Raw genomic sequence first — 12,168 nt, forward strand, 5'->3', positions numbered from 1 at the left:
GACCACTCGCGCACTTTCGTAGCAGCGTCATTCCGCGGTAACACCGGTAGTAAAACTCGCTGTCAGACTCGTGCGGCAGTGTACTCTGAGACGTGCTTTCGCACTGCCTTTCGGGTGCCGCGAGATCGCGTGAAGATACTTCGTCGAGCGCCGTAGACACGGCAGAAATTTCTCTCTCAGTTGAAGGCGTTGTTGTGATGTCCATTTCTTCGGGAGGGGTAATGTGCGTCATATCTCCAGTCGAGGTCCAGCTGAATGCCTGTGTAGTGTTTTCTTCAGGTTGTCTCTTGTCTGCAGAACTCGCAGCGTGACGTGGCGTGTATTCAGTAGTCGGCACTTCTTGCTGCGGAGTTTCATAGCTGCTGCGAAATGCTGAAGCCCCTGTCACTGTTACCACGGTCATTTGGTTCTTTGTTGACGAAAGCTGCTGTGTGCTCGGTTCTGAAGGAGTAAATCCTTCGACTCCACGTGCTGGAACCGATACAGCACCTTTTGACTCAAAAGCGGTCGTTGAAAATGAATCTCTGTCAGTGCTCGAAGCGAGAGTTTCTACGTCAGCTGACGCCTGAGTAGTGCTAGCTGAGTCAATCTCTGTAGAAACGTATGTTTTGCTTTCACTAACCACATCTCGTATATGACTAACTATTGTTGTCGCGTCTTCGATCCATATAGTGCTCGGGGCTGATGAGGATAACGGGTCTAAAGTTGCAGGCATCCTATCAGCAGTCACGTTGGCTAAAGCGATACTGTCTGTCACAATCGTGTTTTCAGTGAAATCGTACCCAGTGCTGCTAAAAGCAGGTGCTGTCGTGGCAGAACCTGATGATTCCTCCGTCGTTGCATTAACTAAATCTGCGACGTCTGTGGAAGTAGTGGTTTCGAAATGCTCATATTCAGGGGTGTATGACGCAGACGATGGTGCATAAGTGGGTGTCACGGCCTCCGTGGTCGTATTGGCTGAAGCGATATCATCTGTTACAGTCGTGTTTTCAGTGAAATCGAACCCAGTGCTGCTAAGCGCAGGTGCTGTCGTGGCAGAGCCTGATGATTCCTCCGTCGTTGCATTTACTAAATCTGCCACGTCTGTGGAAGTCGTGGTTTCGAAATGCTCGTATTCAGGGGTGTATGACGCAGACGATGGTGCATAAGTGGGTGTCACGGCCTCCGTGGTCGTATTGGCTGAAGCGATATCATCTGTTACAGTCGTGTTTTCAGTGAAATCGAACCCAGTGCTGCTAAGCGCAGGTGCTGTCGTGGCAGAGCCTGATGATTCCTCCGTCGTTGCATTTACTAAATCTGCCACATCTGTGGAAGTCGTGGTTTCGAAATGCTCATATTCACGGGTGTATGACGCAGACGATGGTGCATAAGTGGGTGTCACGGCCTCCGTGGTCGTATTGGCTGAAGCAATACCATCTGTTACAGTCGTGTTTTCAGTGAAATCGTACCCAGTACTGCTAAGCGCAGGTGCTGTGGTGGCAGAGCCTGATGGTTCCTCCGTCGTTGCATTTACTAAATCCGCCACGTCTGTGGAAGTCGTGGTTTCGAATTGCTCATATTCAGGGGTATATGACGCAGACGCTGGTGCATAAGTGGGTGTCACGGCCTCCGTGGTCGTATTGGCTGAAGCAGTGCCATCTGTTACAGTCGTGTTTCCAGTGAAATCGTACCCAGTGCTGCTAAAAGCAGGTGCTGTCGTGGCAGAACCTGATGATTCCTCCGTCGTTGCATTTACTAAATCCGCCACGTCTGTGGAAGTCGTGGTTTCGAATTGCTCATATTCAGTGGTATATGACGCAGACGCTGGTGCATAAGTGGGAGTCACGGCCTCCGTGGTCGTATTGGCTGAAGCAGTGCCATCTGTTACAGTCGTGTTTTCAGTGAAATCGTACCCAGTGCTGCTAAAAGCAGGTGCTGTCGTGGCAGAACCTGATGATTCCTCCGTCGTTGCATTTACTAAATCCGCCACGTCTGTGGAAGTCGTGGTTTCGAATTGCTCATATTCAGTGGTATATGACGCAGACGCTGGTGCATAAGTGGGAGTCACGGCCTCCGTGGTCGTATTGGCTGAAGCAGTGCCATCTGTTACAGTCGTGTTTCCAGTGAAATCGTACCCAGTACTGCTAAGCGCAGGTGCTGTGGTGGCAGAGCCTGATGGTTCCTCCGTCGTTGCATTGACTAAATCCGCCACATCTGTGGAAGTCGTGGTTTCGAAATGCTCATATTCAGTGGTATATGACGCAGACGCTGGTGCATAAGTGGGAGTCACGGCCTCCGTGGTCGTATTGGCTGAAGCAGTGCCATCTGTTACAGTCGTGTTTCCAGTGAAATCGTACCCAGTACTGCTAAGCGCAGGTGCTGTGGTGGCAGAGCCTGATGGTTCCTCCGTCGTTGCATTTACTAAATCCGCCACATCTGTGGAAGTCGTGGTTTCGAATTGCTCATATTCAGTGGTATATGACGCAGACGCTGGTGCATAAGTGGGAGTCACGGCCTCCGTGGTCGTATTGGCTGAAGAGATACCATCTGTTACAGTCGTGTTTTCAGTGAAATCGTACCCAGTGCTGCTAAAAGCAGGTGCTGTCGTGGCAGAACCTGATGATTCCTCCGTCGTTGCATTTACTAAATCCGCCACGTCTGTGGAAGTCGTGGTTTCGAATTGCTCATATTCAGTGGTATATGACGCAGACGCTGGTGCATAAGTGGGAGTCACGGCCTCCGTGGTCGTATTGGCTGAAGCAGTGCCATCTGTTACAGTCGTGTTTCCAGTGAAATCGTACCCAGTACTGCTAAGCGCAGGTGCTGTGGTGGCAGAGCCTGATGGTTCCTCCGTCGTTGCATTGACTAAATCCGCCACATCTGTGGAAGTCGTGGTTTCGAAATGCTCATATTCAGTGGTATATGACGCAGACGCTGGTGCATAAGTGGGAGTCACGGCCTCCGTGGTCGTATTGGCTGAAGCAGTGCCATCTGTTACAGTCGTGTTTCCAGTGAAATCGTACCCAGTACTGCTAAGCGCAGGTGCTGTGGTGGCAGAGCCTGATGGTTCCTCCGTCGTTGCATTTACTAAATCCGCCACATCTGTGGAAGTCGTGGTTTCGAATTGCTCATATTCAGTGGTATATGACGCAGACGCTGGTGCATAAGTGGGAGTCACGGCCTCCGTGGTCGTATTGGCTGAAGAGATACCATCTGTTACAGTCGTGTTTTCAGTGAAATCGTACCCAGTGCTGCTAAAAGCAGGTGCTGTCGTGGCAGAACCTGATGATTCCTCCGTCGTTGCATTTACTAAATCCGCCACGTCTGTGGAAGTCGTGGTTTCGAATTGCTCATATTCAGTGGTATATGACGCAGACGCTGGTGCATAAGTGGGTGTCACGGCCTCCGTGGTCGTATTGGCTGAAGCAGTGCCATCTGTTACAGTCGTGTTTCCAGTGAAATCATACCCAGTGCTGCTAAAAGCAGGTGCTGTCGTGGCAGAACCTGATGATTCCTCCGTCGTTGCATTTACTAAATCCGCCACGTCTGTGGAAGTCGTGGTTTCGAATTGCTCATATTCAGTGGTATATGACGCAGACGCTGGTGCATAAGTGGGAGTCACGGCCTCCGTGGTCGTATTGGCTGAAGAGATACCATCTGTTACAGTCGTGTTTTCAGTGAAATCGTACCCAGTGCTGCTAAAAGCAGGTGCTGTCGTGGCAGAACCTGATGATTCCTCCGTCGTTGCATTTACTAAATCCGCCACATCTGTGGAAGTCGTGGTTTCGAAATGCTCATATTCAGTGGTATATGACGCAGACGCTGGTGCATAAGTGGGAGTCACGGCCTCCGTGGTCGTATTGGCTGAAGCAGTGCCATCTGTTACAGTCGTGTTTCCAGTGAAATCGTACCCAGTACTGCTAAGCGCAGGTGCTGTGGTGGCAGAGCCTGATGGTTCCTCCGTCGTTGCATTTACTAAATCCGCCACATCTGTGGAAGTCGTGGTTTCGAATTGCTCATATTCAGTGGTATATGACGCAGACGCTGGTGCATAAGTGGGAGTCACGGCCTCCGTGGTCGTATTGGCTGAAGAGATACCATCTGTTACAGTCGTGTTTTCAGTGAAATCGTACCCAGTGCTGCTAAAAGCAGGTGCTGTCGTGGCAGAACCTGATGATTCCTCCGTCGTTGCATTTACTAAATCCGCCACGTCTGTGGAAGTCGTGGTTTCGAATTGCTCATATTCAGTGGTATATGACGCAGACGCTGGTGCATAAGTGGGTGTCACGGCCTCCGTGGTCGTATTGGCTGAAGCAGTGCCATCTGTTACAGTCGTGTTTCCAGTGAAATCATACCCAGTGCTGCTAAAAGCAGGTGCTGTCGTGGCAGAACCTGATGATTCCTCCGTCGTTGCATTTACTAAATCCGCCACGTCTGTGGAAGTCGTGGTTTCGAATTGCTCATATTCAGTGGTATATGACGCAGACGCTGGTGCATAAGTGGGAGTCACGGCCTCCGTGGTCGTATTGGCTGAAGAGATACCATCTGTTACAGTCGTGTTTTCAGTGAAATCGTACCCAGTGCTGCTAAAAGCAGGTGCTGTCGTGGCAGAACCTGATGATTCCTCCGTCGTTGCATTTACTAAATCCGCCACATCTGTGGAAGTCGTGGTTTCGAAATGCTCATATTCAGGGGTATATGACGCAGACGCTGGTGCATAAGTGGGAGTCACGGCCTCCGTGGTCGTATTGGCTGAAGCAGTGCCATCTGTTACAGTCGTGTTTCCAGTGAAATCATACCCAGTGCTGCTAAAAGCAGGTGCTGTCGTGGCAGAACCTGATGATTCCTCCGTCGTTGCATTTACTAAATCCGCCACATCTGTGGAAGTCGTGGTTTCGAATTGCTCATATTCAGTGGTATATGACGCAGACGCTGGTGCATAAGTGGGAGTCACGGCCTCCGTGGTCGTATTGGCTGAAGAGATACCATCTGTTACAGTCGTGTTTTCAGTGAAATCGTACCCAGTGCTGCTAAAAGCAGGTGCTGTCGTGGCAGAACCTGATGATTCCTCCGTCGTTGCATTTACTAAATCCGCCACGTCTGTGGAAGTCGTGGTTTCGAATTGCTCATATTCAGTGGTATATGACGCAGACGCTGGTGCATAAGTGGGAGTCACGGCCTCCGTGGTCGTATTGGCTGAAGAGATACCATCTGTTACAGTCGTGTTTTCAGTGAAATCGTACCCAGTGCTGCTAAAAGCAGGTGCTGTCGTGGCAGAACCTGATGATTCCTCCGTCGTTGCATTTACTAAATCCGCCACATCTGTGGAAGTCGTGGTTTCGAAATGTCCATATTCAGGGGTATATGACGCAGACGCTGGTGCATAAGTGGGAGTCACGGCCTCCGTGGTCGTATTGGCTGAAGAGATACCATCTGTTACAGTCGTGTTTTCAGTGAAATCGTACCCAGTGCTGCTAAAAGCAGGTGCTGTCGTGGCAGAACCTGATGATTCCTCCGTCGTTGCATTTACTAAATCCGGCACGTCTGTGGAAGTCGTGGTTTCGAATTGCTCATATTCAGTGGTATATGACGCAGACGCTGGTGCATAAGTGGGAGTCACGGCCTCCGTGGTCGTATTGGCTGAAGAGATACCATCTGTTACAGTCGTGTTTTCAGTGAAATCGTACCCAGTGCTGCTAAAAGCAGGTGCTGTCGTGGCAGAACCTGATGATTCCTCCGTCGTTGCATTTACTAAATCCGCCACATCTGTGGAAGTCGTGGTTTCGAAATGCTCATATTCAGGGGTATATGACGCAGACGCTGGTGCATAAGTGGGAGTCACGGCCTCCTTGGTCGTATTGGCTGAAGAGATACCATCTGTTACAGTCGTGTTTTCAGTGAAATCGTACCCAGTGCTGCTAAAAGCAGGTGCTGTCGTGGCAGAACCTGATGATTCCTCCGTCGTTGCATTTACTAAATCCGCCACGTCTGTGGAAGTCGTGGTTTCGAATTGCTCATATTCAGTGGTATATGACGCAGACGCTGGTGCATAAGTGGGAGTCACGGCCTCCGTGGTCGTATTGGCTGAAGCAGTGCCATCTGTTACAGTCGTGTTTCCAGTGAAATCATACCCAGTGCTGCTAAAAGCAGGTGCTGTCGTGGCAGAACCTGATGATTCCTCCGTCGTTGCATTTACTAAATCCGCCACGTCTGTGGAAGTCGTGGTTTCGAATTGCTCATATTCAGTGGTATATGACGCAGACGCTGGTGCATAAGTGGGAGTCACGGCCTCCGTGGTCGTATTGGCTGAAGCAGTGCCATCTGTTACAGTCGTGTTTCCAGTGAAATCATACCCAGTGCTGCTAAAAGCAGGTGCTGTCGTGGCAGAACCTGATGATTCCTCCGTCGTTGCATTTACTAAATCCGCCACGTCTGTGGAAGTCGTGGTTTCGAATTGCTCATATTCTGTGGTATATGACGCAGACGCTGGTGCATAAGTGGGAGTCACGGCCTCCGTGGTCGTATTGGCTGAAGCAGTGCCATCTGTTACAGTCGTGTTTCCAGTGAAATCGTACCCAGTACTGCTAAGCGCAGGTGCTGTGGTGGCAGAGCCTGATGGTTCCTCCGTCGTTGCATTTACTAAATCCGCCACATCTGTGGAAGTCGTGGTTTCGAATTGCTCATATTCAGTGGTATATGACGCAGACGCTGGTGCATAAGTGGGAGTCACGGCCTCCGTGGTCGTATTGGCTGAAGCAGTGCCATCTGTTACAGTCGTGTTTCCAGTGAAATCATACCCAGTGCTGCTAAAAGCAGGTGCTGTCGTGGCAGAACCTGATGATTCCTCCGTCGTTGCATTTACTAAATCCGCCACGTCTGTGGAAGTCGTGGTTTCGAATTGCTCATATTCAGTGGTATATGACGCAGACGCTGGTGCATAAGTGGGAGTCACGGCCTCCGTGGTCGTATTGGCTGAAGCAGTGCCATCTGTTACAGTCGTGTTTCCAGTGAAATCGTACCCAGTACTGCTAAGCGCAGGTGCTGTGGTGGCAGAGCCTGATGGTTCCTCCGTCGTTGCATTTACTAAATCCGCCACATCTGTGGAAGTCGTGGTTTCGAAATGCTCATATTCAGGGGTATATGACGCAGACGCTGGTGCATAAGTGGGTGTCACGGCCTCCGTGGTCGTATTGGCTGAAGCAGTGCCATCTGTTACAGTCGTGTTTTCAGTGAAATCGTACCCAGTGCTGCTAAAAGCAGGTGCTGTCGTGGCAGAACCTGATGATTCCTCCGTCGTTGCATTTACTAAATCCGCCACGTCTGTGGAAGTCGTGGTTTCGAATTGCTCATATTCAGTGGTATATGACGCAGACGCTGGTGCATAAGTGGGAGTCACGGCCTCCGTGGTCGTATTGGCTGAAGCAGTGCCATCTGTTACAGTCGTGTTTCCAGTGAAATCGTACCCAGTACTGCTAAGCGCAGGTGCTGTGTTGGCAGAGCCTGATGGTTCCTCCGTCGTTGCATTTACTAAATCCGCCACATCTGTGGAAGTCGTGGTTTCGAAATGCTCATATTCAGGGGTATATGACGCAGACGCTGGTGCATAAGTGGGTGTCACGGCCTCCGTGGTCGTATTGGCTGAAGCAGTGCCATCTGTTACAGTCGTGTTTTCAGTGAAATCGTACCCAGTGCTGCTAAAAGCAGGTGCTGTCGTGGCAGAACCTGATGATTCCTCCGTCGTTGCATTTACTAAATCCGCCACGTCTGTGGAAGTCGTGGTTTTGAATTGCTCATATTCAGTGGTATATGACGCAGACGCTGGTGCATAAGTGGGAGTCACGGCCTCCGTGGTCGTATTGGCTGAAGCAGTGCCATCTGTTACAGTCGTGTTTCCAGTGAAATCGTACCCAGTACTGCTAAGCGCAGGTGCTGTGGTGGCAGAGCCTGATGGTTCCTCCGTCGTTGCATTGACTAAATCCGCCACATCTGTGGAAGTCGTGGTTTCGAAATGCTCATATTCAGTGGTATATGAAGCAGACGCTGGTGCATAAGTGGGAGTCACGGCCTCCGTGGTCGTATTGGCTGAAGCAGTACCATCTGTTACAGTCGAGTTTTCAGTGAAATCGTACTTAGTGCTGCTAAGCGCAGGTGCTTTCGTGGCAGAGCCTGGTGATTCCTCCGTCGTTGGATTTACTAAATCTGCCACGTCTCTGGAAGTCGTGCCTTCGAAATGCTCAAATTCAGTGGTGTATGACCCAGACGCTGGTGCAATAGTGGGTGTCGCGGCCTGCGTTGTCGTGTTGGCTAAAGCGATACCACCTGTTACAGTCGTGTTTCCAGCGATATCGTACTCAGTGCCATTTTCTGCAGACACTGTCGTGGCAGTACCTGGTATTTCCTCCGTCGTCACGATGGCTAATTCGATAGCGTTGGTTGCAGTTTGCTTGCTTTGACTCAACGAAGTTTCTGTTTCCGTCGAAAAAGAAATTTCAGTGTCAGCACCCGAGGAAGTTGCAGTATCAACGTTAACGTCCATACTCGTAGTCGTCTCTCGTGCAGCTGGTGAAGTTCCGGTGACCTCAAGAAATGTGACCGTAGAGGCTGGAGCAGACGAACCACCTGATGTAGGCAAAGATTCCTCTTGGTCGCCTTGCTTGCGGTGAGTCGCAGATGACGTAGAATCCTGGCTTGTAACCGGTGAGGCAGAGGCCGGCGGCGTGGTTCCCTCTCTTGACGTTCTTGCTTTCGCAAATGTGGTGCTTACTGAACTCGGAGTAGTTGCTGTTGAATGCGAACCAATTGTAGGAGTTGAGTCGGCTAGCAATTCTTGGGATGTCATTAAAACTGTGGGCGCTGTAGTAGAGTTGTGCCTGCCGTCAGTGTATATGTCAAATCTGTCGTAATGAGATTCTTTCTGTGAGCTCTGTTCAGTGGGTTCCGCTTGAGGCGCTGTCGGATAAGGAAGGGTAGCTCTCATGCCTTCAATTACTCCCTTGAGAAGGTCATTTTTCCTCTTCAATATCGTGTCCATGCTGTCCATGTCCACACCCCAAGCTGCGACTCCTGCCACTCCCAGAGACCTTGCAAGCAGAACCTGCGACGAAATAGGAGATCATGGGATCTTTCTTTTCGACTGGTTCCAAAAAGCTTCCTGCATTAATAGATAACCTGATGCAAAAGCGATGCACAAAAGAAACGTACGCTCCAAAAAGTATGGACTGAAACACATTCAGTGATAACGCTATAAATATCTCAAATGGCTTGCACAGTACATCGAGATACGCCGGATCATCATAACTTTAATTCGCGATTGAAGACAAAAGACAATGACAATAGCAGTTAGAGCGTTGATGGAAAAGCGCAGGCGATGTTATTCCTTCGCGATATTTCTTCTGTAGACCGGCAATACGGACTGCTCATTATCGTAAAACACAAATGCGTTTACTGATAGAGTATCGACGGTAATATAAATAAGTAGCCCGCAAGTGAAGAACGTATAAATATACAGCGCGAGTAAGTTATGGAGCTTCTTCTCTAAGGAAAGCATTTTCTTTCGGTTTACGACATTGTCACGCTCTCGGACCCACGTCGTATGCAACCAGCCATTCCTGTGACTAAACCAACAGTCGATCGATGACACCAAATATGGACCGTAATATTCACAAGGTGAAAGCCACTCACATGAGAGATGCTTCTCTGTCGGCCAAATGAATGGGCTTAAGATAATCGCGTTTATTAAAGGGACACTGAGGAGAACTCTATCATTTTTTTTGTTAGCAAAATCTGATAGCTCGGCATTTCATGGCTTTGCTGCCGCTTGTCCTGGCGCGAAAGATGCATTTATTTCAAAGAAATTTGGATTCGAAGTTGAAAAAGTTTTTCCCGCCGCTCTGATTCAAACTCAGGAAACTCTTATGACGTCACGGCAACTCTTAGGACGTCACAGAACGGAGTGACGTGAAACGTGTCGTAAACGCAGACTCCGTGATTTCTGACGGCTAGCGGTGCGATGCCCAACCTTCTTTTACCAGCCTCAGAGATTCTTGGTATCCATGAAGTAAGGAAAATTACTCCAAGGTGGCGCCTCTTGTCCTAGGAAGTCATCACGCTTGTACTTGCGAGATTGGCCTGTGGCGGCGATACCTGTATTTTGGTTCTTGCTATTTTCTACATTACAAGAGCTTTGTTTTCAGTAAGAGTGGCGTTTTAGTGATCAAGACTGCTATTCTATCGATACAAGCCAACTACAATTTCTCCTCAGTGTCCATTTAAGCGATAATGCTAGGTACATCAGAAGTGGCGCGCTTGAATGTTTTGGGTAGAGGGACATTTTTTTATAGTGATAGCACTGTCGAGGGACTTTCATCGGAGTTAACGCGAGGTCGTCTGACTCGTATTAGTAAGTCGTAGTTTGAAGCTTCCGCGTTCTCTGGCTACTTGAAAAGCTTTTCTGCTTAAAGCGAGGTGGGTTCAGGTGCTGCAGAGCTGCTGTGGGGAAGCAGGTGGGGAAGACTGGGAGTTTTGCCTAATGTGTTGATCCCGAGTGTTTTATCCCATGACACACTTTTTGCGTCGCTGATATCAATGTAAACATCGAGAAGGTATTTACGCAAGTCTATAAAGCGCAGGGCTGTCATCATCATCATCATGATCAAGAGAATTACACCCAACGAAAAGGAAAGATATTTCCTAGTGCTGAGCTACAGTCTGTCTTTAGCCTCTTCCTGATGCCCGACCACTACAAACTACCGCTGTCGGACTCCTGGCTGCGCCTAACTATATTAATTCATCGTTAGAACTTATCTTGACCAAAACAGACGAGCCGGTGCCTGTTTTGCGAAGCAGGTATAAGGTTAAGCGCTCTCCGTTTCAGCTAGAGTTATGCCGTCTTGTATCGTTCTTCTTTCCATCCTGCTCACTTTCTAGTTATCGCTTTTTACTGGTAATTTTTCTTTTTTTACGCATTTTACTGAGTTGCAAAGAGAAATTAATAGTGCTTACTAAAGCCAGTTAAATTGTAGATTTCGGAGCCTTCGAAGGAATTTTTTTGAAACCACTTTCATGCTTCACTAGGAACTATGCAAGTCACAGACAGAACAAATACGTCAATACACTTGCCTTTCGGCGGACACCGCTGGCATCTTCATAATAGACTCGGTAACTTTGGTCAAGAGCAAGGTAATATGAGTGTGTGATTCTGTCCCAGTAGCTTGGAACTCCATTTTGGATCATCGAAGAGACCTGCGGTAATCAACACAGAAGGAAAGAGATGATGCAATCTGAATGAGTAATGTCAATTGTCGTGAAAAAGCCACTTGTATAGTTAACAACAGCTGCACGTTTTTGCTCTTTCTTGATTGTGAAGGCACTGTTTCATTTCTCTGTTCTCCGCCAGAATTGGCTGAGTAGGACGAATAATTGGGTTCGACCATTCGTCTCCGCAGACAATTTCTGTGCAGGCGAAATGCGGAAATATCCTCCTACTAATATTCCAGTGCTATAAAAGCTGTGTTGCTAAATTATTCTGAGGCCTACAGCTACGATGCGCCTTTGTAGCCAGGGGTAAGTTGTGCTTCAAGGTGCAGAATTGAGTTGATCTGCAGGCCGGCCACCATTTATAAGAGACCTCCTGTCGCACTTCGTGCTGAATCCGGCCTCGCACTATTAAAGCTGTCGATGTTATCCGTGTCTCTCATTGTAATACACCAATGGACATCGTGAGCACAAAAAATACACGGCGACGCATGGGAGCCCGCACTACGATGAAAATGGAGAGTGTGTATCCCCTGCGAGCCCGATGGGAATAGGACTTGAACATCCAAGTGCTACGTACGAAATGCTGTTCTGGACAAAACATTCTCCAATAGCTTTACTCCGTAGTGCAATTGCCGATCCGGAACGACACCGAAGAGCGTGTTTTCAGCGACAGATGTCTTGCTCTTTAGCGGATTTGGAGAGCTGTTCCGGATCGCCTATTGGAGTACTCCATTAGGCTGACGGGGTTGCTTCCTCTGGAAAGGCAGCGTGCCATAGCTTTTGCATTTCGCATGTTGAACGCCGCCTTAGTTTCTCGTTTTACTCTCATTAAACCTGTTATTCTATCCTTGTGTCCTATTGTTGTTTTTTGAAGCGAAAAGCTTCACTACGCTAGGTAAAGCAGTCGTCACGTAGGCCGGAGAATGACCGTGA

The 12,168-nt window shown here is 48.9% G+C and overlaps 1 protein-coding gene across 1 annotated transcript in view; it reads right to left on the minus strand.

Moving 5' to 3' along the window:
- The window catches only part of LOC144134461 (uncharacterized), a 30,865-nt gene that overhangs the window by 4,689 nt on the left and 14,008 nt on the right, over nt 1–12,168 (minus strand). Inside the window, exons 7-8 of the mRNA XM_077667372.1 lie at nt 11,098–11,220; nt 980–9,073 (exon numbers count right to left, since the gene is read on the minus strand). Of these exons, the coding sequence (XP_077523498.1) occupies nt 980–9,073; nt 11,098–11,220 (8,217 nt within the window). The remainder of the gene's footprint in view (nt 1–979; nt 9,074–11,097; nt 11,221–12,168) is intronic.

This window comes from Amblyomma americanum, chromosome 5 (genome assembly GCF_052857255.1).
Source record: "Amblyomma americanum isolate KBUSLIRL-KWMA chromosome 5, ASM5285725v1, whole genome shotgun sequence".
Classification (NCBI taxonomy): domain Eukaryota; kingdom Metazoa; phylum Arthropoda; class Arachnida; order Ixodida; family Ixodidae; genus Amblyomma; species Amblyomma americanum.